At 38.4% G+C, this 27,454-nt stretch overlaps 1 protein-coding gene and 1 long non-coding RNA gene across 8 annotated transcripts in view; one reads left to right on the top strand and one right to left on the bottom strand.

Moving 5' to 3' along the window:
* Positions 1-27,454, top strand: part of LOC123588772 (phospholipid-transporting ATPase IB-like) — a 213,065-nt gene that overhangs the window by 90,921 nt on the left and 94,690 nt on the right. For all 7 annotated transcript variants that reach the window (XR_006708109.1, XM_045460446.1, XM_045460364.1 and 4 more), the window contains 4 exons: positions 2,502-2,640; positions 8,798-8,862; positions 18,012-18,184; positions 27,027-27,210. Coding sequence is in view for 6 of the 7 variants with exons in the window: in XM_045460446.1 (XP_045316402.1) it covers positions 2,502-2,640; positions 8,798-8,862; positions 18,012-18,184; positions 27,027-27,210 (561 nt within the window). In the remaining variant the exon portion in view is untranslated. The remainder of the gene's footprint in view (positions 1-2,501; positions 2,641-8,797; positions 8,863-18,011; positions 18,185-27,026; positions 27,211-27,454) is intronic.
* LOC123589020 lies at positions 19,200-24,556 on the bottom strand. Its single transcript, XR_006708134.1, has 2 exons — positions 23,423-24,556; positions 19,200-19,759 (listed from the first exon to the last, which is right to left on the bottom strand). It is a non-coding gene; the product is annotated as an uncharacterized LOC123589020 (long non-coding RNA).

Genomic DNA, 27,454 nt, shown 5'->3' with positions numbered 1-27,454 from the left:
TTTTTATATTGATGAGGTCCCAGTAGTTCATTTTTGCTTTTATTTCCCTTGCCTTTGGAGATGTGTCAAGTAAGAAATTGCTGCAGCTGAGGTCAAAGAGGTTTTATCCTGCTTTCTCCCCTAGGGTATTGATGGTTTCCTGTCTGGCATTGAGGTCCTTCATCCATTTTGAGTTTATTTTTGTGTATGGTGTAAGAAAGTGGTCTAGTTTCATTTTTCTGCATGTTGCTGTCCAGTTCTCCCAGCACCATTTGCTAAAGAGATTGTCTTTTTTCCATTGGATACTCTTTCCTGCTTTGTCAAAGATTCGTTGGCCATACATTTGTGGGTCCAATTCTGGGGTCTCTATTCCATTGGTCTATGTGTCTGTTTCTGTGCCACTACCATACTGTCTTGAGGATTACAGCTTTGTAGTGGAGGCTAAAGTCTGGGATTATGATGCTTCCCACTTTGGTTTTCTTCTTCGATACTACTTTGGCTATTCAGGGTCTTTTGTAGTTCCATTAAAATTTTAGGATTGTTCTAGCTTTGAGAAGAGTGCCGGTGCAGTTTTAATTGGGATTGCATTGAATGTGTAGATTGCTTTGGGTAATATTGACACTTTAACAATATTTATTCTTTCAGTCCATGAGCATGGAGAGTTTTTCCATTCCTTTGTGTCTTCTTCAGTTTCCTTCATAAGTTTTCTATAGTTTTCAGCATACAGATCTTTTACATCTTTTTTTTTTTTTTTTAGCTACAAGAGTGTCTAATATTCTGCCTGGTGACTTGTGTTAATTTCCACAGTTCCAGCTGATGTTATGTTAATTAGTTATATGGCTACTCTCTATGGACTTTTTGGTAACTACTGGAATATAACACCAAAGATGTGTCAGGGTCAACTAGTTGTGTGAAATTGGTTCTTATAGATAATTCCATGCACATTGCTATGACTCTACTTGTTTTCAGTTATAGGGAGGGATTTTCTGATATTCCTAGCTCTTGTGGCCAGTAGCACTTCTTTTCTTCTTGAATATTTTTCCTTAGGACATTCATAAAATTTAAATTTGTTTCCTGTTGGGTAAGAGTAAGAGAGACAATCTCCACATTTGTACCAATAGTCAGTACATCATAACTTAGTAACTGCTAAAGTAATTAATTTTCGTGTTGCCAGTATCACTCAATTGGTAAAATATGAATCTGACATATTGGCTGATTGAATTAGACTTGATTCTGAGGTTCTCTGGCCTCAAATTTCCTTTGAATAATTCCTTTTTTTTAATACAACATCTTTATTGAGATATTCACACACCATACAATTCCTCCATTTAAAGTATACAATCTATAGTTTTTAGTATATTCAGCTGCATAATATCTATATTCAATAGAATTGTGCAACCATCACCATAATGAACACAATATTTTCAACATCCTTCTCAATCCCCATATCTGTTAGTATTCACTCTCTGGTACCCTCCTACTCTCTTGCCCAGCCCCATGCAGGCACTAATTTCCTTTAGTCTGTGTAGGTTCACCTCCTCTGGATATTTCGTATAAATGGAATCATAAATATTAGTGACTTGCTTCTTTCATTTAGCTTAATGTTTTTAGGATTTATCATATTGTAGCACGTACCAGTATCTCATTCATTTTCGGTGCCAAATAGTATTCCATTGTGTAGGTATACAATTGTTTATCCATTCTTCTGTCGAAGGACATCTGGATTGTTTCCACTTGGCTGTTGTGAATAATGCTTCTGTATGCACTCATGGAAGTTTTCATGTGGGCATTCTTTATTTCCTGAATATACCTGAGAATGAAATTGCTGGGTCATATGGCAACTCCATGTAACCATTTGAGAAGCTGCCAGACTAGTTTTCCAAAGTGGCTGCACCATTCTCCATTCCTACCACCGGTGTATCCTTGCCAACACTTGTTACTATCTATAACTTGGTAGAGCCACCCTACTGGGTACGAAGCAGTTATCTCACTGTGATTTTAATTTACACTTCTTTAATGATGTTGAACATCTTTTCGTGTGTTTTTTGATTATTTGTGTATCTTCTCTGGAGAAATGTCTATTCAAATCCTAATTTCCTAATTATAATATGTTAGATACTATGCTACTCACTTTCTAAATGCTAACTCTCACAATCATTCTCTGAGTCATTTTCCCCCTACTTTGCCAGTTATAGATGAAGAAATGAAGGCATGGAAATTGAAGTAATGTGCTTACGATCGTTTGTAGATCATAACTTGTAGTAATTTGTAGAGTTAAGACATGGATCCATGGGTCTATGCTTTTAACCATCATGCTACACTGCCTCATACTGTAACAAACTAGGGACAAACAGACCAATGGAAGAGACAAGAAAAAAGTATGTGTGTGTGTACAGGTATGGGACTTCACATAATAAGTAGAATGCGTATCTTTTGTCAAAATTTGCCCAATTTATTCCATCTTAAAATGTTTTTGTATCTTAACTAATAATAAAAAATACCTCTTTGAAAAAAACGTCTAGGAATTTCTGCTGCTTGGTGCCACAGCCATTGAAGATCACCTTCAAGCACGTGTTCCAGAAACGATAACATCTTTACTGAACGCAAACATAAAAATATGGGTCCTGACAGGAGATAAACAAGAAACTGCAATTAACATAGGTAATAGATACAAAGTTTTTAAAAATCTGGTTGGACAGGTATTCTAAATATATCCTAGTATCAAGAATGAATGAGCTGCCTTCAAGTAATTGTTTTATATGTCTTTGGGGAAAATGGAGTGCAATGGAACCTTGCCATCGCATGGCAAAAAATTTAAACAAACCAAGCAAAGCAAACTGTTGTGTCTCCTTCACGTTGTTGAAATAGAGACTGCAGAATGCTGACATGAGTAGCATGTAGTTTCTTGTTCCTTTCCTTGGAAACCTGAAGTTATGGCATATTTTCTCTATAATGTGTATACCTATCTTTGTATTATATATGTTTATTCATAAATATTTTGATTATTAGAATATTCAGCTGTTTTTTCCCCAAGCTCCAATGTCACTTTTTTTGGCCCCTTTCCCCCTTAACTTTACTGTATGATTGTGTCTTAGGGTTGAGGTGAGCAGAATAGGAGTTGAAAAATTAACTGTTAGCTGTGCATATTCAAATTTCAGTGGTGACAAGGAATTGAAATTATTATGTTTTTTTCATAATCATCATGGCATCCAGCTCTGTTTAGATGAACATATATGATAAAATGAGTCTGTGTGCACCAGACACCCTTTACTTGTTGTCTCCACTCATTTGTTTACTCTGCATTCGTTCACTTAATGAATCTTGGACACTTACTAGATATGAGGACACTCTAGGAGCTGGGAATGAAAACTTGAGTAATACTCTCTTTCTTCATGAAACTTCTATACAAGTAGAGAAGATAAAATTAATAAGCAAATCACTGCGTATTATATCACAATCAGCGCTAAGAATAAAAACAAAGAAAGGCATAGCAAGAGGTAGAGAAGGTAATTAAATAGAACGCCTGTAAAGGAGGTGACTTTCGAAGCAGAGACCCAGATGGAAAGAAGGAGCAAGCTTCGGGAAGGTCCCTGGGATGAGTGTTCCAGGCCAGGAGTATGGTGAGCGCCGTGGCCCTGGTACGGGCGTGTGTGTGCTCGAGGAACAGTCGAGAGGCCGAGAGGCCGGTGTGGTTGGAGTACAGGGAGCAAAGCGGAGAAGACAGGAGATGAGAATCTGCTGTAAGAAATGTGTACCCTTTCAAGCAGGAGAGTAATATGGTCTCATTTGCGTTTCAACAATATCTGTTGGCTACTGTGTGGAGGCTGGGCCGAATCAAGTCAGGAGATCAGGTAGCGAGCCTTTGCGGACGGCTAGACAAGAGACGGTGGCGACTTGCGCTAGGATGTCAGGGGAAGGGGAGGAGGGACCAAATTCGGGGTACATCTGGTGGGCTGATCTGTCAGCCCTCACTGATGAGGGTGCAGTGGGCACAGAGGAGTCTTTCAGAGAGTTTTGCTGTGAAGGGGAGCAGAGAAATAGGGTGTAGCTGGAAGAGAACACAGAGTCAATGAAGGGTTGGTTATTTTTGAAGGATCGATTTTAACATCTCTAAACATCAACTTCCTCTTGTCTGTAAAATGGGGATAATGATAATATTTTTAACCTCATAGGGCTCTTGTGAGGATGCCTTGAGGTAGTCTCTGTGAAGACCTTAGCTTGAGGTGCAGCGTTCACAAGTCCTTCACGAATGCTAGATATTCATGTAATTATTAAGGACTCAGAGGACGATGTAGTCACTCATTTATCCACCTGGCAAATATCTGAGGACACGCTATGCATATGCTCTCCTTTTGCCAGCTCTCCCATATTTTGGCTTTAGTGTGACTTGCTATGTTTCTCGATAACCATGACCTCAGTGGCCACAGTAACTCAGTGCATATCCTGTGAAGGGGCTTAGCTGACCCAGCACCACAAAGGAGAATGACTGCTCTCTTCCTATCTTCCTAAAGTGCACCCTATCATTCTTTACAAACCCGCAACCTGAGGACTGTTTGTTTCTCCTAAGCCTTCAACTGTCTCCTCAGCTCAGGACTGAAACCCTACCTAGATGAGACACAGCCATTGTTATTAGTAGCGGAATTTTTATCCTTACTGAATGAAACTTATTTTTGTTAGGAGAAGCCTGTAATTCACTTGAAGGATTCTTTGCTCAGAATAATGGATTCTTAGAAAACCGCCATATTAAATTGCATCCATTCAAAAAAAAATGTACAGTAACTCTGGTGGACTTGAAAGAAGAAAGGAAACAAACTCTCTAATTTCTTAAAGCAGGGCTTGCAAACATCTGGAAGAATCAGGCAGGACAAGAGTGAGGGGCAGTACACACGTGTCGGAGGAGGAAGCCCACAGGGGGAACGCTGGCCCCCCAGGGACAGTGTAGTCTTGCCTTTTGGAAATGAGAGTCCGCTGTTGGCACAGGTTTTTTGTTTTTAAAAGATGATTCAGAATTCTGTATTTTGATGCGGAATATCTTGATACGTAGACGTGGGCTCAAATGTATACAATTCTGTAAGGGCAAAGCAAAACATGTCTGTTGCCTGAATGCAGCCTACAGTCCCCTGACACCTTTTGAGTACTGGGTCCCAGAGTGAATTTTATTGTCCTCCCTTAGAGGCTACGCCTGCAGAGACCAGCTAAAAATGGAGTCAGTGAGCTTTGATATAAACCGAAGAGCATGCTGATGATATAATTTGTTTTCTTAGAGGCTTTCCGGGCCATTTTCTTTTCCAAGAAATGCAATAGGCTTTGGTTAGAGAGCTCTCACCTTACTTTGTGAGTTTGAATGGCTGGGGATTAGATTCAAAAAGAAGACTGAGCTGTGTCTGAGAGCTGACATCTTTGTATCTTTCAAAGATAATCTAGAGCATAGTGGTTTAAAATCACAGACTTCGGAGTTACAAGGGCCACGTTTTGAGCCCGAATCTTCTGCCTTTACATTTACAAGCTTGTGCTTTTGTAGGCTTTTCTAATCCTCAATTTCCTCATTAATAAAATGGAGATAACCATGATACCTCTGGTGATTGTGACCATTAAATGAGATGCATATGTACGGTTCTTTCTGAAATACTGGGTACAGTGAGGGCTTTAAAAATGTTGGCCACTGCCTTTGTGAATGTTGTGGCAGTTCTAATCACTGCCATCTCTCACGGAGCTCAAGTTGGCTAATGCTGTGCACTTAAAAGACTAAACAGTCTTGTTACTGGTTACAAACAAAATTGGATCAAGGACTTGGCAGGAGGTTTACTTACTGACATACGTTCAGGAATCAGTATGTCAGGATCGGGTTTGAGGACTCCTGTCACGTTTGTTGTCTGTTTTCTAAGACTACTAGTTCTATTAACTTCTGAAAGCTTCCTTCCTTCCTTCCTTCCTTCCTTCCTTCCTTCCTTCCTTCCTTCCTTCCTTCTTCTTTCTTCTTTCTTTCTCTTTCTTTCTTTCTTTCTTTCTTTCTTTCTTTCTTTCTTTCTTTCTTTCTTTCTTTCTCTTTCTCTTTCTCTTTCTTTAATGTTTATTTTTGAGAGAGAGAGAGAGAGACAGAGTGTGAGCGGGGAAGGGGTGGGGAGACAGGCAGACACAGAATCCAAAGCAGGGTCCAGGTTCTGAGCTGTCAGCACAGAGCCCGACACGGGGCTCAAACCCATGAACTGTGAGATCATGACCTGAGGCGAAGTCGGATGCTTAACCGACTGAGCCACCCAGGCGCCCCTGAAAGCTTTCTGATAACACAGTTCAACACAATCTGCTACTTCTCAACCTCAGCAGCATTTATACTATTATATTTGGCTTACCAGTATGTTGTTTTTTTTCCTCTTTTGTGTTAGCTTTGATTCCTTAGGTTTTAAGAGGCTTATAATACATACCTGTCGTAAATCTTCCTTTGCACCCAATATGATGCTGGGTATGAGTAAGCCATCAGTGCCTGCATGCTGATTTAAATTTTCATAATATATGGAGACTTTTAATTTTATTTATTTTTTTATTTCAGACACTTTTTGCTTCAAGTTTTTATTTAAATTCTAGTTAGTTAAAATATAGTGTTGTATTGGTTTCAGGAGTAGAATTTAGTGGCTCGTCACTTAATATATAATACCCAGTGCTCATTCCAAGTGTCCTCCTTAATACCCATCACCCAGTAAGCCCATCCCCTCCCACCTCCCCTCTGGCAACCTTCAGTTTGTTCTCTCTCATTAAGAGCCTCTTATGGTTTGCCTCCCTCTCTCTTTTTCCCTCCTTCCCCTACTTCATGTTTTGTTTCTTAAATTCCACTATGAGTGAGATCATATGGTAGTTGTCTCTGACTTGTTTTGTTTAGCATAATACACTCTAGCTCCATCCATGTCATTGTAAATGGCAAGATTTCACTCTTTTTGATGGCTGAGTAATATTTCATTATATGTGTGTGTATACATACATATGTGTGTGTGTGTGTGTGTGTGTGTGTGTGTGTGTGTGTGTGTATCTCACCTCTTGTTTGTTCATCCATCCATTTGATGGACTTTTGGGCTTTTTCCATTTGGCTATTGTTGATAATGCTGCTGTAAACATTGGGGTGCATGTGTCTCTTTGAATTGGTATTTTTGTATCCTTTGTGTAAATATCTAGTAGTGTCATTGTTGGGTTGTAGGGTAGTTCTATTTTTAACTTTTTGAGGAACCTCTCTATATGGAGACTTTTTAGCCTTTGTTTATATAGAGCCAGCAGCAGCAACAGCTTCAGGACAGAAGAAGTTTCTTCTTGGGGGCAGCACTGGAACCCACAGGTGGAGGCTGGCTTGTCTGTGTCTGGCACAAATATTAATTCTCCAACCCGCATGCTGGTACAGAAACTGACAGCATTAGGCAGTTAACTTTGTCAGTAACTTATTACAAAATAAAAGTGGAAACATGAACATTGCAATAAAATTTATCAGGAAATCTTGGGGCGCCTTAATTCAGTCATTTAAGTGTCTGACTTCAGCTCAGGTCATGATCTCATGGTTCCTGGGATCAAGCCCCACATTGGACTCTCTGCTGTCAGTGCAGAGCCTGCTTCGGATCATCTGTCCTCTCTCTCTCTGCCCCTTTCCTGCTCCCCCTATTTTTCTCTGAAATATAAGTGAACATTTAAAAAATGTATCAGGGAATCTTTAGAATTCTTAGAAGAGTTTAGAAACTCTGGTTTTGAAAACTGCTGTAGCAATGCAAAGCGAATATCCACAGGCTTCAAAATAGAAATTAAAGATCATTGCATTCTTTAGGGAAAAAAAAACCACGATTTACACAGGAAGCATCAGATGAACCAGTAACTGATGAGGAAGATCATTTAAAAATGATTATCTCCTGGGGGGCCTGGGGGGCTCAGTCAGGCATCTGATTCTTGATTTTGGCTCAGGTCATGATCTCACGGTTCATGGGCCCAAGCCCCACGTCAGGCCCTGCACTGGCAGCATGGAACCTGCTTGGGATTCTCTCTCTCTGTCTCTCTCTCTCTGCCCCTCCCCCACTTATGCTCTCTTTCTCTCAAAAATAAACTTAAAAAAAATTTTAAAAAGTGATATTGTATAAATTTATCTTTAAACGTTTTCAATGTTTATTTTTGAGACAGAGACAGAGAGAGAGAGAGAGAGAGACAGAAAACATGGAGCAGTGGAGGGGCAGAGAGAAGGGAGACACAGAGTCCAAAGTAGACTCCAGGCCTTAAGCTGCCAGCACAGAGCCCGATGCAGGGCTCGAACCACGAGAACTGTGAGATCATGACCTGAGCGGAATTCGGATGTTTAACCAACTGAGACCCCAGGTGCCCCCTGAGGTTTATACTTGGATCATCACGTTGAATGCTTTGAGCATTGGGTGGGTTTATTTCTTTTGACCACACCTAGGATTTTATTAGTACAGTAGGAACAATATGTTGACATAGTGGCTTGATACAGCAGAACTTGGATTCCTCAGGATGTGGAATTGATACACAGTATGAACTGAATCTCATGTCACAGAGAGATAATAAAAATAAAAATCCACAGGCATTTAAAGGTACAGATTTAGCTATTAGTTATATGCCATTTCCCAACCATTTCTACTTAAATTGCTGATTAAGATAAAAATGAAGCGATGTTTCTATTTTTTCCCTCCACAATCCCTTGCTCGGTGTTTGTGATAAGCCTCTAGACTTTGAACTAGTTGTAAGACAGTATGGTGAATAGAGAATATAAATAGATTTTTCATTAAAAACATGAACTCGTGGAAGGCAATATATGACCTCTTTCTTTGTCACTTTGTAGCATATTCCTGTAAACTGTTATCAACTAAAATGCCTTGTATTCGATTGAATTCAAACTCACTCGAGGTAAGTGATTTTAAAAATTCTATTTAATACGAGTATACCCAATTTGTTACTTGAGTGTTCCCCAACACCTTAAAATCTAAATAAGTTGTCTTGAACTCCCACTCAAGTCCACTGGAACATTATCTCTGGTTCTGACTTCTTTCTTTCTTTTCTTTTCTTTCTTTTTTTTTTTTTTTAAAGATTTTTCTTTACATTATTTTTATTTTTGAGAGACGGGGAGAGACAGAGCACAAGGGGAGGGGCAGAGAGAGAATGAGACACAGAATCCGAAGGAGGCTCCAAGCTCCAAGCTGTCAGCACAGAGCCCAACGCGGGGCTCAAATTCACAAACCATGAGACCATGACCTGAGCCGAAGTCGGATGCTCAACCGACTGAGCCACCCAGGGGCCCCTCTGGTTCCCACTTCTTGCCTCATTCTTAGGCTAGTCCTTCATCACCCTGTTCCCAGCATCATACCAAACCCAGCACTCAGATACTTGATTTTAAAAATGAAAAAAAAAAAAAGAAAAAGAAAAATATGTGCATATAGCAGTCTTTACCAGAAGTTTGAGTAGATACCTGGCATCTACATTGCAAGAATGAAAGGATTTTGGAATCCAATACTGAACATCCTTGCCCTTAAAAATTAAATGGCTACAGCCATTTATTTTCTGTTATTTTTTTTTACTGTATAATTTTCATACTCACTTGAAAGAATTTTAAATGGATTTCATCAATTCCATTTCATTCTTTTTTTTAAATGTAGTTCTGAGTTTTTGACACATATCATTGTCATTCTCCATGAAAAAACTTTAAAAATATTTCTACTGGGCAGATCAGCTGGTGATGAATTTCCTGGTTTTGTGTGAGGAAGTCTTTATTTCTCTTTCACATTTGAAGGACAATTGCACTGGATACAGAATTCTCGGTTGGTATTTCTTGTTCTTTCAGTGCTTCCTTCCCAACTGTGTGGTTTCTGATGAGAAGCCTGCTGTTTCTTCCTTCATTCTTCCCTTCTGGCTTCTTTCAACATTTCTTCTTTGCCTTTGATTTTGTGGTTTGAGTGTGATATGCCTAGGTGTAGATTTTTTTTTTTTTTTTTTTTTTTTTTGTATTTATCATGCTTGGTGTTTTCTAAGCTTCCTGGGTCTATGGTTATGTGTTTGCCATTAGTTTGGGAGCATTTTTAGTCATTAGCACTTAAAATTCGCTGTTTTGTTCTCTTCCTCTTCTCCTTCTGGAATTCCAGTTGACTGTATGTTGTTAGATTTTTTAAATTGTCCCACAGTTCTTGAATATTCCATTTGGGATTTTTTTTCTAATTCTTTTTACTGTTTGTATTTCAGTTTGGGAAATTTCTGTTGACATAATTCAAGCTCATTAATTTTTAGACTGTGTCCAGTCTATTGTTGGGCTCAATAAGGGCAATCTTCTGTTACAGTGTTTTTTATTTCTAGCATTTCATTTTTATTCTTTAAGTGTTTCCATCACTCTGCTTATCTTCCCCATATATTGTCTATTTTTCCATTACAGTCCCTAACATGTTAATCATAGTTTAGTTTATTTTTAAAACACGTTCATTTATTTAATTAGAAAGACTGTGAGTGAGGGTGGGGCAAAGAGATCATGAGAGAGAGGATCCCAAGCAGGCCCTGTGCTATCACGAACGGTGAGATCATGACCTGAGCCAAAATCAAGAGTCAGACACTTAACCGATTGAACCACCCAGGAGCCTCAATCATAGTTTATTTTAAATTCACTGATACTTCCAAAATCTGTGTTATCTTTGAATCTGGTTCTGATGCTTGCTTTAGCTCTTCAGATATGGTGCTTTTTCTTGCCTTTTAGCATGTCTTGTAACTTTTTGTTGAAAGCTGGACATGATGAATCTGGTAATACAAATTGAGCTAAAGGCCTTTAATGTAAAGTTTTATGCTAATCTGGCCATACTTAATGTTTGCTGCAGCTGCACACACAAGAAGTTCCAATTTTTTTTTTCCATAGACATAGCAAAAACAGCCTGTAATTCTTAAGGATCACAAAACACCCCAAATAGCCAAAGCAATCCTAAGAATGAAGAACAAAGCCAGAAGCCTCATACTTCCTGATTTCAAAATATATTACAAAGTTACAATTATGAAAACAGTATGGTACTGACATAAAGACAGAGACCAATGGGAAAGAATAGGGTCCAGAAATAACGCATGTATATGGATTACAGGGATGCCAAGAATGCACACTGGGGAGAGGATAGTCCCTTCAAAAAATGGTGTTGGAAAAGCTGGATATCCACATTCAAAAGAAAAAGATCAGATCCTGTCTTAGTCCATTCTGGCTGCTATAACAAAATACCACAGACTGGCTAGCCTATAAACAACAGAAATTTATTTCTCACAGTTTTGGAGACTGGGAAATCTCAACCAAGGCACCATTATGGTCATGTTCTGGTGCTGGCTGTCTTCCTGGTCCATAGCTGGTGCCTTCTAAGCTGTGTCCACAGGTGGTGAAAGGGGCTAGGGATTTCTGGAGTCTCTTCCATAAGAGCATTAATCTTCATGACATAATTACTTCTCAAAGGCTCCACCTCCTAATATCACTGGGCATTAGGATTTGAACATATGAATTTTGGGGGACACAAACATTCAGACCATAGCAGACTCTTACATTACAGCATACACAAAAGTCAAGTCAAAATGGATTAAATACTTAAACAGAGACCCAAAACTGTAAAATCCTAGAAGAAATCATAGAGGGGAACCTGCTTGACATTGAACTTGGCACTGATTTCTTGGATATGATAACAAAAGCACAGGCAATAAAAGCAAAAATAGACAAGTACCACTAAACTAAAAATCTTGACTATATTTTGTTAAATTTGTCACTAGGTACTTTATGTATGTGGCTATATTGGAACTAGAATTGTATGTACAGCTTAATTTTCCAATTATTTGCTCCTAAAATACCAAAAGTTTAATTTTTTAAAGTTTAATTTGAGAGAGAGAGAAAGGGAGAGAGAGGAACAGAGAGCATGAGCAGGTGAGGGGCAGAGAGAGAAAGAGAGAGAGAGAAAGAGAGAGAGAGAGAGAGAGAGAGAGAGAGAGAGAGAAAGAAAAAGAAAGGGGGAGAGAAAGAATCCCAAGCAAGCTCTGCACTGTCGGTGTAAAGCCTGATGCAGGGCTCGATCTTTTGAACTGTGAGATCATAACCAAAATCAAGAGTCAGGTGCTTAACTGAGCCACCCAGGCGCCCCAATTCTGAATTCTTGATAGTGATAATTTATATTCTCTCTTTTTCTGGATCAGTATAGTAATGGGTTTACCCATTTTGTTGATCTTTTCAAAGAACCAGATTTTTGACTTTGTTATTTGCTCCATATTTTGTCTGTTTTCAATGTCATTGATTGTTACTCCTGTCTTTATTACTTATTTCCATCTACTGCTTTGTGTTTAATTTGTTCTTCAGTCTTTTTGAGGTGTGTATATATTAACCCTGTCTTTCATGATCTTTATTCTGATGTTTTGCTATTACTGGGGGCTTTGCTGGGGAGGTACTGGGAAGGTCCCTCCCCTCCAGGGTTAAGCAACTCCCAGAGCTAGTAAACAACTTGCCCAGTGAATGTGCCTTTCTTATGCAAACCAACCAATCCAGAGCCCATCCCCTACCACCTACTTTATCAGGCTCTCACATTCTGAGCCACTATCCACTTGCCCTAAGCCCCAGAGCCTACTGAAATTATTCAAACTCGCAAAATCCTAAATCTGCTTACCCTGTCTCACCTGTTCCTTTTTGTGGAAAGCACAATAAAGGTTCTTGCCCACACTTTCCTTCTGTTCCCTTTGCCTTCTGACTGAACTCAGTGCTGTCCCATGTGTCCCCCCCCCCCCCGTCTCCACTGTGTTATTTGCTTCCGTATCTTGGGATCTGTGAGTATAACAAATTGTCTTTTCAATGGCAATTGTCTCCTGATCTGTTGGCCTTAACTGTATCTCAAATTTTCTATTAATACACTATATTTTAGAACAGTTTGTTACTTTCCAATTGCTGCATAGCAAATGACCACCAACTTAGCAGCTTAAAGCAACATAAATTTTTTTTGTCTTACGGATTTCACGGGTTAGGAATTTGACATGTTTTGGTTCAGCTCAGTTTCTTACTGGGCTGAAATCAGGATGTCAGCTGGCTGTGTCCCCATCTGGAGTCTCAACTGGGGAAAAAGCCACTTTGAAGCGCCCTTGGTTGGCAGAATCTACTTCCTTGTGTCTGTATGAGGTCCTGTCTTCTTGCTAGCTGTCAGCCAGGGACTGCTCTCGGGAACTAGAGGTCACTCGTAGGTCCCTGCCTTGTGGCTCTCTCTGCAACATGGCAGTTTACTTCCAGGCCAACAAAAGAACATGTGCTGCAGCTTGGAATATCTCTGTCCTTTTGTCTCTGACCTTTAATACCTCTTTTGAAAGAGCCTACCAGATGAGGTCAATGGGAAGGGATTGTATGGAGCATGCACATTGGTGGGTGGGAATCTTAAAATCCTGCCTGCCACGAGGCAAAAATTCAGGTGATTATTTTTCAACATATTTTCTAACTTAAGCACTAAAACCATAATTTTTCTTCCATGCATTGCTTTAGCTGTATTCCATAAATATTAGTGTTATATATATTTTTTTTCATCGTTTATTTATTTTTGGGACAGAGAGAGACAGAGCATGAACGGGGGAGGGGCAGAGAGAGAGGGAGACACAGAATCGGAAACAGGCTCCAGGCTCTGAGCCATCAGCCCAGAGCCCGACGCGGGGCTCGAACTCACGGACCGCGAGATCGTGACCTGGCTGAAGTCAGACGCTTAACCGACTGCGCCACCCAGGCGCCCCTAGTGTTATATTTTCGATAAGGTTATTTCAAAATATCCAATTTTCACTAATTTCTTCTTTGACCCATGGCTTATTTAGAAGTGTGTTAAATTTACATATATTTGGCATGTTTCTAGATGTCTTATTGTTACTGTTTTTAATTCAATTTAATTCTGGACAAAGGACATATGTTTTAATTGGTCTTAATCATTTTGAATCCATTAAGACTTGTTTTATGTTCTAGTATATGGTTTTGGTAAAATGCTATCTGCAAATATCAGTTGAGTCACGGTGACTGAGTCACTGTTGTAATAAACTGTCCTCATTGTATTTCTAGCCATTCTATCAATTTCTGAAAGAATTATTAAAATCCTACTGTAATTTTGAATTTTATATTTCTCCCTTTTATTCTACCCATTTTTGCTTCATATATTTTGAGGCTCTATTGTTAGGAAATACAATTGTTATTTCTTCCTGAAAAATTAACTTTTTAATCATTATGAAATGTCTCTATTTTTGGTAATATTTTCTCTTTAAGGCTATGTTATCTGATATATCACTTCAGCTTTCTCATTATGGTTAACTCTTCATGGCATATAATAATGGTGGTATCTTTTCTAATATTTTCCTTTATTTCTCAATTTAGTTTGCATATACTTTGAGGGTTGTGTATAGCGTTTGTACTATTTTATTAAATTAAAAAATTTTTTTTAATGTTTTATTTATTTTTGAGAGATAGAGTGTGAGCAGGGGAGGGGCAGAGACAGAGGGAGACACAGAATCTGAAGCAGGCTCCAGGCTCAGATCAGTTAGCACAGAGCCTGATGCGGGGCTCGAACTCACGGACCGTGAGATGATGACGTGAGCCGAAGTCAGATGCTCAACTGACTGAGCCACCCAGGCACCCCTAGTCTTTAATAAGTCTCTTAAGAGTATAATAAATATAGAATAAAATGTTATGTTTTGTTAACTCTTCTACTGTTAAATATTAGATGAAGGCTGAGTTATACTTTTTATTTCTCCAAATTATATACAGCAAAGGCAGCTGAGACGTGTTCAAATTTGTGTTTACAAAGTTTGTGACTTTGTGGGTCTTGGTTGCATAATTAGAATTTTCCAGAAGCTAGTCTTGTGAGTGAAAGCTCTATTTCACTTCCATATTGTGATTTCCATGGTGATCTTGGCACTTTGTTTCTTTAAGATTTTCTCTTATGTTTTAAGTTCTTGTAAACTTTAGAGTTATGTCATTTTCAAAACTCATTATTCCTGAATGGATAAATAAGATGTGGTTTACACATACAATGGAATACTACTTGGCCATAAGAAAGAATGAAATCTGGCCATTTGCAGCAACGTGGATGGAACTGGAGGGTATTATGCCAAGTGAAATAAGTCAGTCAAAGAAAGACAGATACCATATGTTTTCACTCATATGTGGATCTTGAGAAACTTAACAGAAGACCATGGGGGAAGGGAAGGGGAAAAAATAGTTTCAAACAGAGAGGGAGGGAGGCCAACCACAAGAGATTCTTGAATACAGAGAACAAACTGAGGGTGGATGCGGGGGTGGGGGGAGAGGGGAAAGTGGGTGATGGGCGTTGAGGAGGGCACCTGTTGGGATGAGCACTGGGTGTTGTATGGAAACCAATTTGTAATAAATTACATTACAAAAAAAGTTTACCATGTTAGTAGAGATTTTAAAGCAATCTCAATGCTTCATATTCACACATTTATTGAAAATAATGCTGCAAAAGAAAAATGGAGCCTCCAATTATAACAAAAATTGGGAAGGAGTGTCATTTTCCATTTAGCAAGCCAGCTCACCATTCATTTCAAGACATCAAAAAAGAAAATATTTAATATTATAAAAAACCAAAACTCATTATTCCTAAGTAATCATTACTGATACACTTGCTTTACATAATGAAGCAGATAATGCAATTTTCCCATATAATGTGCTGCAGGTTGTGCTGTGCAGAATTTTACATAATTAACGTTGGCAAATTGCTCAGGTCGTCATGTTCTAGAGTGAACCATGTTGGAGGAATTATCTTCACTCCTGTTAACATTGGCAGCGGGAGGACTGGTAAAGAAAAACAAATAATTTAGGAGTGGAAGAAAAAAAATAAGATGTTAAGACTGTTAAGCTTTAGCTCCAAGCATTTATGTGTTCCAAGTAACTGTAAAATTGAAAGCAATATATTAATCAGAAAAGCACCAAGTTTTGTGTTCAGTGATGAAATGAAGTATGAGAAGAGTTATTAACGTGGAGGAAAACTTCAATTTTGCCAGATTAGTTTGGGGTCAACAAAATAACTGCAGTCATTTGAGATCACTGAAGTGGATATGTAGTCCACTCTGTGGACAAAGTAGAAGTGGAAATGTTGAATATGATACACGTATAGTACATATTATAGCTCTTACACAGTATGAAATCAAATTGTAAGTGTCTGAATTTCATGTGTTTTTAGACCTGCAGGTTTCTATAAAGGCCTTGGTAATTCAAGGATTATTAAATTACCTTTTATTTCAGGAAACACAGTAATTTCATTTGAGTAATGAGTAATGAAGGCCTTCTGAGGAAAATAGGAAGGAGGATTGTTTCATTAAAGCTTTTGGAGCTTCATACCTGTTATGTTTTAAAATTTTTCCCCAGGTGCCACATCTTGTTAAAATTTCATTCATTAACATGTTTAAGAAAAGTACAGATCATTAAAAAAAAAACTCTGATTTCTACAGATGACTGAATAGAACTGAAAAGTGTAGTTAAGCAAAATAGTTAAAAAATAATCTTTTAAATATGATTTAGTATTTTATGGCACTCATTTCACATAGTCAAAGAAATAAAAGAGTTGGCAACAGTCAAGAAGTCTTTTGGCACACTTATTAGTTCACTAATCTTGCAACAGAAAGTGGTAACTGATACTATTTTTATTTCACTTGTATTTGATGAAGGGATTTTCTTTAGCATTAATCTGCATGACTTACAGTTTTATTATGTATTTTCCTTAAAATACTCCACTATCTGAATTTTCTACTCTGCTACTGGCATGGGGAGTCATTTCTCTAAAATTTTGAGCTTTCAACAGTTTATGTGAATTATGAAGGAAAGGAAGGATGATCTGAGGAAAATAAGCTAAGGGAGGTGACTCCCACATATCTTAAATTGAACGAGTCTCTAAAACTTCTATACTTCCCCCTTAGAAACCGGAGACTCAGTTTTGTAGAGTTCACTCCCATTATTTTGTTCCCACCTTTGACATTTTTCTCAAAAATTCTCTGAACTTTCTGGTATGCTAGCACCCATTTGTATTTTCCAGCTGATATGAATTCACTCTTCTATACCTTTTAAAAAGCAGCTTTATTGAGATATGATCCACATCACACACAAAAATTATGTTTAATGTGTACGATTCAGTCTAATATTTTCACACATACATGCAACCGTCACCACGGTCAACTTTTAGAACACTTGGATCACCTCTAAAAGAATCTCCCTACTCTTTAGTTACCGTTTCTCTCATCTTCCTTCCCCCACCCTAAACAACCACTAATCTACTTTGATAGACCAGGGTCCCTATATGCTTCAAACTCTATGGGTTTGCTTATTCTTGACTTTCATGTGAATGGAGTCATAATAACATAGTCTTTTGTGACTGGCTTCTTTCAGTTACTGTATTTTTAAGGTTCGTCCATGTTGTAGAATGCATTAATACCTCATAACTTTTTGATGGCTAAAGAATATTCCATTGTATGGATATTCATGCAATATTTTGTTTATCCATTCATCAGGTTGTTTTCACTTGTAGGCAATTGTGAATGGTGCTGCTATTAACATTCACGTACAAGTTTTGTGTAGACGCAGGTTTTCACTTGTCTTGGGTGTAGGAGCCTACGAGTGGTGTTGCTGGGTCATCTGGTGAACTCACGCTTACCCATCTGTAGTACTGTCAGACTATTTTCCAAAGTGGCTACATGATTTTACATTCCAGCCAGCAGTGTTTGAGAGTTTTGGGTTTCTCTAAATCCTGATCAACATTTACTGTCTGGCTTTTTGATTCTAGTTATGCTAATAGGTATAAAGTAGTATCTCACCGTGGTTTCTATTGGCATTTCACTGGTCATCTATGATGTCACTCTTCTTTTCATGTTACTTACTTTTTCATTTCAGTGAGATATTTGAAGGGAAGAATGAGGTAAAAAGTATGCCTCCGTCTACCATATTGATTCAGAAAGTCCTTTATTTATATTTATATATTTATATATAAAATGAGAAAAATAAGTGGTCCCTCCCCCCCCCCCCACCCCGCCCCACTCTGTTTTAGGCAACACAACAAGCAGTTAATCAGAACTGTCAAGATCTTGGAGTCCTGTTAGGTGAAGAAAATGACCTGGCCCTCATCATTGATGGTGAAACACTGAAGTATGCCTTCCATCCTGAAGTTAAGAGGAGCTTTGTCAACTTGGCCCTCTCATGTAGAGCAGTATTATGTTGTAGGTAAGGATATATTCACTGTTCTTTTCCCTTCCCTGCTATATTTAACATAAACATGTAAAGAAAGTGTAGACATGGAAATAGGAGTTTTTGTAGACATGGAAATAGGAGTTTTTGTAGACATGGAAATAGGAGTTTTTGTAGAGGAAAAGTTCCTTATTGATAAAATATATGTTCAAATTAGAGAGAGGTATCTGAGTTTAATTCTAATTGTCAAGCTTAAGATGTAGTAGAAAACAGATTATAATTTTTCAATGATAAATTATTGATGTATTGACCAGATGAAAGGTGTCTTCAGTAAGAACAAAGGTCCTCTATTTAATTAACTTAATAAATAAATTATTTCTATTAAAAAATATTAATGCTTATTAGAGAGAGAGAGAGCGTGAGCAGGGGAAGGACAGAGAGAGAAGGAGACACAGAATCCGAAGCAGGCTCCAGGCTCCCAGCTGTCGGCACAGAGCCTGACATGGGGCTTGAACTCACCAACCTTAAGATCATGACCTGAGCTGGTGTCGAACGTTTAACCTGTGAAGCCTCCCAGGTGCCCCAAAGGTCCTCTATTTATAGTGAGGGGCATATCTGAAAAAATTCTGACACCTAGAGAGAAATGAAGTTATCGGTGTTACTGGAAGTCTAAACATCAATTTAAAAAGGGAAATCATGTACAACGAAGATGGATGGAGCTAAGAAAATAAACTAAGTACAGAGTAATTGTTCCTTTCTCCTGAATAAAAATATTAACTGGGCCAATTATGAAGACATTTTGATGCCTTGGACTTCTAAGTATTGATTTAGACGGTTTTCTCAGTCGTCAGGTTCCCTATATGCTTCAAATGTCTCCCCCTGGTGTCCTTCTTTGTTCACATTCATTCAGCATCAGCTACAAGAATTCGGCAGGTTCTGTTCTTTATTGCACTCTCACTTGTCACGACTGTAGTTTAGCCTTCAGGATTCTTTGTGACATAGCCTTCCATTAGTTAGAACCGAAATGACAGAAAGCTAAGTCAAATTCGCCTTTGGGCTAAAAGGGAATTTATTAGCTCACATAGTTGAAAATTCTGTTGGCAAAGCCAACTTCAAGGGAAGCAAGCAAATTTATCAACAGTTCGCCAGAATTGTTTTTCTTGTCACTATTTAGACTTTATCGAACCATTTTCATTTTGCATTCTAACAATATTTTAAGGAGTGTTCGCGTTCTCTCCAGCTGAACCTCCTACTCATGCTGGAGGAAGCAATGAAAGGACATCATTGAAGAGGAGAGAAAACATGGGCTAATTTTGCCACAAAGGATGGACATTCCAGCAGTTGGCTTGCAGTGACCTAGTGGTGGTTGGTCCTAAATCTGGCTTTACTCGTGGTTTGTTGTAGAGTTCCAATGTTGTCTCCCTTTTGATCTGTCTGGTGCTGCAGGCTTTATCCCCAGGCTAGATCCCCTTTTGGCAGCAAGGTAGGGGTTGAGAGACCTCGCATCTTCATAGGACTGCATCCAGGGGAAGTTTCACATCTGCTTTCTCCCATAAATCTCAGCAAATGGGACATCGTGCTTGGCTCTGAAAGATGCTTGCTGCCGGCAGCCTGAGATGAAAACAAAGGGATGGTATACGTGCTGGTACCAGTGGGAAGAGCTGTTCTACCCCTAGGTCCAAAGGGATTGGAGGAGGGGAGTGGTCACTGTGCCTGGAAGGGAAGAGTCCTTCGGAGCCAGTTGCCTCTAGAGGAGCAGTGAGCGGCAGGAGACAGACACAGCCACCTGGAGCGGATGTGGCAGGGAGGAGCAGGGGAATGTCCAACTTGACCTCACTCTCCTCCCTGTCCAGCTCCTGCAGGGGTCACTTGTCAGCCCACCGTGACACCAACTCTCAATTATCCAGGTTTATGTGGTCCAGTGTCTTAGTTTTTCCCCTTAGTCCCATCATCCCTTTAAGGGTCCCCATTGGAGGAACAGTAAACATAAATGAATACAAAACTGAAGTCTGTTGACTGAGGTACATCCTGAATGATGGAAACAATTTGGTAGGGACCTGGCTGACACTGTACTTTGCAGAGGGAGCCGTGGTGAAGGAGAGGAGAGTCTGTCTCTCACTTTCTTCATGGCTTCAAACTTTTATGACTGAGTTTTTCTGTATATTCTACTAAAATTTCATGAAGAATTTCCAGTCTGTACTCATGAAAGACAACTGTCTGTGGTTTTATCTCAAGTTTTTGAGTGGCTTTGTTATCAGATCATTCTAACCTGATAAACTGATTTGGGAGGTGTTTCTTTGTCCTGTTTTCTGTACTCTCTGTCGTGTTTGGTAGGATTTCTTCCTAAACTGTTTGACAGACTTCACTGTTGATGCTGCCACCTGGACCTGGACTTTGTCGGAAGGCTCTGATGAGTCATTCAATTTAGTAAGCAAATATTTTCTACTACTTCTTCCAGTTTGTGATTTGTGTCCATTTGTTCTAGCCGTCAAACTTGTTGGCATGAAGTTTTTCACAATATTCCTTTATTTATTTGTTACTTTTGTGTGATGTGTGGTGGTGTTCCTTCCCTTCCTCATATGGATAATTTACTCTTTTTTTCCTGGATCAGTCTAGTTAGGGCTTTACCAGTTTTGCTGATATTTTCAAAAGGCCAACTCCATGGTCTGTCCAGTTTTTTATTTATATTCTGATATATATTTATAATGTATATGTAATGTTATGTATATATAACATTAATATGATGTAATATATGTGTATTATAATATATAATGATATAATATTCCGATAGACAATATAATATATACTCATCTGGATTATTTTCTACTTTTACCTTACTTTGGATTGAACTCATTTTTTTCTCATTCCCTTAAGGTAAAAACTTTTATCACTGATTTAAAATTTTTTTATTTTCTACTATAAGCATCTCAAAATATAAATCTTTAAGCACTGATTTAATTACTTTTCACAAATTCTGGTATGTTGTGTTTTCATTATCATTCAGTTCAAAGTACCGTATTTTCTAATTTCTCTTGATTTCCTTTTTGACTCATGGGCTATTTAAAAGTATCAAATTCTCACACATTTGGGTATATTCCCTGTTATTGGTTTCTAACTTAAAGCTATTATCAAAGAAAATACTTGGTTGATTTTTTTTCTTTGGTACTTTGTCACTCTCTTGTCTTCTGGCTCCCTTGTTTCTGGCGAGAAATTCACGCTGTTGTTACCCTGTATGTGATGTGTCATTTTCCTACTTTCTAGATTTTCTCTTTGTTACTGGGTTTCATTCATTTAGCTATGTTGGCTCTAAATCTGGTTCTTATTGTATTTATTCTACTTCGGATTCAATGGATCCCTAAATTAATGTTTTGTTTTGTTATTACCAGATTGGAAAGTTTTCAACCATTATTTTCTCAGGGTTTTTTTTGTTTTTGTTTTTTGTTTTTGTTTTTGCTACTTTTGTTTCCTTTGCTTCGGGACTCCAGTCACATGTATGATTGAATGCTTGATGTTGATTACAGACCCGTGGCACTGCCACTGCATTTTCAATTTCAACTCCTTTCTTTTTGGATTGCGTATTTTCTATTGATGTAACTTCAGATTCACTAATTTCTTCCACTCAGATATGATCTTAAGTTATGAAGTGTATTATTCACTTCATCCCAGAGTTTCTAATTTTTTTTTAATAGTTTCCATTCTTCTGTTGGGATATCCTGTTTGTTGACTCATAATTATCATAATTTTCTTTCTTTGAACATATTTTAATTCTGTGAGCGTATTTATAATGCTGCTTGGAAGTCTTTGCTAACACTTATATTAGGTCTATTCTCAGTCAGGCTGCTTTGTTCACTGTGAATGAAAACAAATACCCTTAAGTTTCTTGGCACATCTAGTGATTTTGTTTTATTTAGAGTGAAAGTGGCTATTGTGGAAAAATACAGTGTAGTTTATCTGGATTCTAATTTATTCTTCTGCATTTTGTTGGCCCAGTGTTTTAGTAACTTGCCTGGACTCAGACTGTCAAGTATGTTTCCCTGTTCATTTGCAGTTACTGGTATCTTTCCTCAGCCTTTTTTTTTTTTCTTCTTAAGCCTGCCTTCCCAGGAGTTTCTCCTGTGCCTGCAGAGTTTAGTCATCACGCAATTATTTGGCCAAGTTTGTGCCTAGACAAGTCATAGTCTGACACTCCTACCCTTGATGCTAGGGCCATATGCTGGTTGGAGGAATGCTTTCAGAGGCACAACGTGAAAGCCTCTCTGGGCTCTTTCCTGCATATCTTTACTTTAGTGGTCAGTTCGGAATACAGGCAAGTTGATGACCTCAGCCCTCCCGTGATTCTTTTGTTGCACAATCTCCCTGTTACATTTCTAGCTGGTTTGCTGCCCTCCCTGAACTGAGAGAGCCACCCCAATTGGTAAAGATGTGGGTGTTCATTACCTGCTCCAAACCACGTCCGCCGTGTCTTGGGTAGTAAATCTGCAGATTTTCCCTCACTCCCAGGTCAGGGGAACAGGAACACCTCGAAGTACGAAGGTCACAAACTTGCTGCAGTTCTCTGATTTTCATGAATAAACATGTCTCGAGTTCTTTTCCACCTTTGGGCATTTTCTGATGGGCTGAAATGTTTGTTCTTAATCACGTTTTCCAGTTTTACACTTGTTTACTTTCTGAAGGAAACTAATATCCTTATATGCCATTAACAGGTATAGAAAGTTTTCTTAAAGTTTTGACCAATAATTTGCTTACTGAATGTCATTTAGAAATAAAAAAGCTTATGGGGCGCCTGGGTGGCGCAGTCGGTTAAGCGTCCGACTTCAGCCAGGTCACGATCTCGCGGTCCGGGAGTTCGAGCCCTGCTCGGGCTCTGGGCTGGTGGCTCGGAGCCTGGAGCCTGTTTCCGATTCTGTGTCTCCCTCTCTCTCTGCCCCTCCCCCGTTCATGCTCTGTCTGTCTCTGTCCCAAAAATAAATAAACGTTGAAGAAATAAAAAAGCTTAGATACTTGGAGGGTGTCATATGGTATTTGTTACAATTGCTTAATCAGTGGCACTCAGGTAAACATAATCAGGAGAGAAAAATCTAATTAATCTAGAAAATTCAGTTTATCAGGGCGCCTGGGTGGCTCAGTCAGTTGGGTGTCCAGCTCTTGATTTCAGTTCAGGTTATGATCTCATGGTTCATGGGATCAAGCCTTGCATCGGGCTCTGCACTGACTGAAAAAGAAACTTAAAAGAAAGTTCTTATCACCATGTGCCATAATTTATGTTTTACTTACTTGGTTTATTGTCTGTCTCCTCTCCACTGGAACGTAAACTTCATGAAGGCAGGAATGCTTATGTATTTTATTCTCTGCACTATTTTCTGTATCAAGATCTGTGCCTGGCTCCTATGTAGGGACATCAGTATTTGTTGAATAAATAATAATTAATGCATATGAGATTACCTGTAAGTAGCTTACGCAGAGAATTCCAACCACAAATATAGCAAGAAAACTTGTTTTTATATACAAGAAAGTATCTATGCCATATAATATGTTGAACCTATTTTACAAATTTTGAATGGAAACCATTTTATTTTTTTATTTCTAACACTGATTGTATTGATAAAGAAGTCAGTAGTGTGTGCCATGGAAAAACCATGACATTATTCCAGTCAATTGGTTTAGTTATCTTTGTAATTCCATGAAAACAGATGATAAAAATACTACAATTTTTAAATCAAGTCAAATGTGACTAGAGTGTTTGTTTTGTAGGTTGGAATCTATTATGTGCTGTTTCTACATTGTTGAATTTATTCGGTTCCATGTTATAGATTAAAAATCACAACGAGTGTTGACACGTGAAATACTATGTTTTGGAAGGTTTTTATGCTTTCATCTTTCATTCAGATGAAAAGAACAGAAATTAGCTGTTTAATGTCTGTTTTGAATTTCTCAAACTGTGTTTTAGGGCTGTGTTTTCTTACTACTTTTGTGTCCTGAAACAGCATATTGACTTTTTTTCCTATCCTGAGTAGACTTTTCACCCTTCAGTTTTTGTGAATAGATGGCTGTGGGGTATCTATGTTTTTTCAGCCAATAAAATGACAAGATAAACTTTGCCAGACATGAATGTAAAGATCATCAATTGGGTATAACCCTAAAATTTCAAGATTAGGGTAATTTGGCTTAATACTCACACCCAGAAACATGACCTAAAGTGTTTTATTAATTTAAGCTCATTTAACAGATAGGTATTAAAAGACTATTATTATTTTAGGATTTATTTTCATGTATGGGAGGGAGATCCAAAATCAGAATAGTGATAATCTAGTTCTATTCTTTTCTCTCTCTCTTTTTTTTTTTTTTTGTAGTTTTAATTTAAATTCTAGTTAGTTAACATATAGTCTAATACTGGTTTGGGGAGTAGAATTTAGTGATTCATCACTTACATACAACAGCCAGTGCTCATCACAACAAGTGCCCTCCTAATACCCATCACCCATTTAGCCCGCTCATCCCCCACCCACCTCCCTTCCAGCAACCTTCAGTTTGTTCTCTATAGTTAAGAGTCTCTTATGGTTTGCTTCCCTCTGTTTTTTCTCCCTTTCCTTATGTTCATCTGTTTTGTTTCTTAAATTCCACATATGAGTGAAATAAGATGTTGTCTTTCTCTGACTTATTTCGCTTAGTGTAATATACGCTAGCTGTGTCCACATTATTGCAAATGGTGAGATTTTATTCTTTTTGATGGCTGAGTAATATTCCATAGCACGTATGTGTGTGTGTGTGTGTGTGTGTGTGTGTGTGTGTGTGTGTGTGTATATAAATAAATAATGTGCCACCTCTATGGACATTTGGGCTCTTTTCATAATTTGGCTGTTGTTAATAATGCTGCTATAAATCATGGTGCACGTGCCCCTTCAACTCAATATTTTTGTATCCTTTGGGTAAATACCTAATAGTGCAATTGCTAGGTTGTAGGGTAGTTCTATGTGTAACTTTCTAAGGAACTGCCATACTGTCTTCCAGAGTAGCTGTACCGGTTTGCATTCCCACCAACTGTGTATGAGTGTTCCCCTTTCTCTACATCTTGCCAACAACTGATCAGAATTGATGTGGAGCTTTGGCAAAAGGCCCTGAACCACCTCACAAAAGGACTGAAGGATTCAAGGATGTTTAGCAAGGGGAGGAGAAGGCTTGGTTGGGTCCCTGTAGTTCTCTTTTCATATTTGGAGAGCTTCACTGGCTCAAACGATAGAATTAAGATTTGACAGTATGAAGAGTCAAATTTGGTATTAATAGGAGGTACGTTTTCTTTTTTTTCTTCACAAATATCATAGTTTAAATATAAAAGTACTTGCCAGACAAAATGGTGAAGTTATTATCATTGTCGTTATTGCAGTAAAAAAAAAAAAAAAAAACAAAAAAAACAAAAAACAGTGTCTCTAGTTGGAAACTAAACTTACAAATGGTTTCCGGAACATCCTCTACTCAGCAACTTTTCACACTGTATCTACAGTGTATTAATGTTAACTCACATTTTCCTCATTATGAAACCAAAGGTTTTCCGTCTGTGCTTCTGTCTTAAAATTTGGAGTGTGTTCTAGTTAAGGGAACTCTATCTCCTCAGTTTTTAATAATCTCACCTGAAATTTGAAAGGTTGAGATTTAAATTAGTTTTTAGGAGCTGTTTTGTGGGAAGGGGATGAACACTCGCTTACTAGAAAATAAAACCTTTGTGTGTCCCTGATCATTTTGGATAGAGGTATGTAGCCAATTTATTTAGTGAATGAATACATAAGTGATAAATAAGAGAGAAAAAAATTTGCTTCTCTTTCCTTGGAATGTCTGTTAAGTATTTTGTGTAGACAGGGTCTGCTAGTCTGAAATATTTGAGGAATACGAAATTTGCTTTCGTAGCTTGTCTGGGTTAAAAGAAAGGATCAACAGTATCCTCATCTGCACTGGACACACCCGCGGGAAAGAAGCAAGCATTTGTTATTTTCAGCCACTTACCTTTGGATTGTTATTGTCACCACAGACTCCTGACTGAGATCTTCATGTTTCTCTGTCTCCTTGCAAAGTTCACTTGAGGGTAGTTTGATTTTCCTAGGCTACTCCACATATTTATCCTTCGGGGGAAATGCCTTTATACAGGTTTGGAAACAGATCTTCACTTCTTGCTGTCATGTAGCGAGATGATGTAAATTAAGCTAGCAGGCCAGTGTTAGAAACAGGGAGCGGTGGGGAGAATGGCAACTTGAAGAGTTTGGCTCCATGTAAACTAGACAACTGATACTGTGTATTTCTTTGGGGACGTTGAAGAAGTTACTGTGTGCTTTCTTTGCTTTACTTCTTATTTTGGGTGGGCGGGGGAGGGAACTTTAAAAATTTTTGAGTATAGCTGATACACAATGATACATTAGTTTCAGGCGTACAACATGACTGGAAATCTCTCTGTGAAGCTGTGCTCACCACAAGCTAGCTACCATCTGTCATCACACAACATCACTACAATATCACTGGCTCTATTCCCTATGCTGTGCCTTTTATTCTTGTGAGTTCTGTTCCATCTGAAAGTGTGTACCTTCCACCCCCTTTCACCCATATTGCCCATCCCTTCACCCCACACCCTCCACCAGCCATCAGGTTGTTCTGTGTTTATAGGTCTGATTCTGCTTTTTGTTTGTTTATTCATTTATTTTAGATTGGTGGGTGGAACGCTTTTATATCTGTTAAAAGCTTGATCAGTGTATTGGAAAATTTATCCGTAGCTGTCATTTAAAGGTGGTTAGGTGTAGATTACCGTTGACTCCATGTTAAAGGCTTTTACGACAAGGTGAAATAAAACGAACCAACATAAAACACTAAAAAGTGGTGATTTCTGTCTTCTTTTCAGGTTATCTCCCCTCCAGAAGGCAGAAATAGTCGACGTGGTTAAGAAGCACGTAGGGGCCATCACTCTTGCCATCGGGGATGGTGCCAATGACGTTGGGATGATCCAGATGGCCCACGTGGGTGTGGGAATCAGTGGGAACGAGGGCATGCAGGCCACCAACAACTCAGATTTTGCCATTGCACAGGTCAGTGGTGTGGGCACGTCGAGTGCATGAGGTCTACCCTACTCTTTAAGCTGCTCTTCATATGCAACTACCAGAACATTTGGGGTTAAGTTTTGTCCTTATTTTTAAGGACAAATTTTAATGTCCAAATTTTTAAGACATCTGCCATCCTTTGTTTTCTTGTCCTCGTTCATTTTTTTCTTTTTCTTTTTTTTTTTTTCAATATATGAAATTTATTGTCAAATTGGTTTCCATACAACACCCA

The sequence above is a fragment of the Leopardus geoffroyi genome, chromosome A1 (assembly GCF_018350155.1).
Source record: "Leopardus geoffroyi isolate Oge1 chromosome A1, O.geoffroyi_Oge1_pat1.0, whole genome shotgun sequence".
Classification (NCBI taxonomy): domain Eukaryota; kingdom Metazoa; phylum Chordata; class Mammalia; order Carnivora; family Felidae; genus Leopardus; species Leopardus geoffroyi.
The sequence above is the reverse complement of the archived record's forward strand: the minus strand, read 5'-3'. Positions and strand labels throughout refer to the sequence as shown.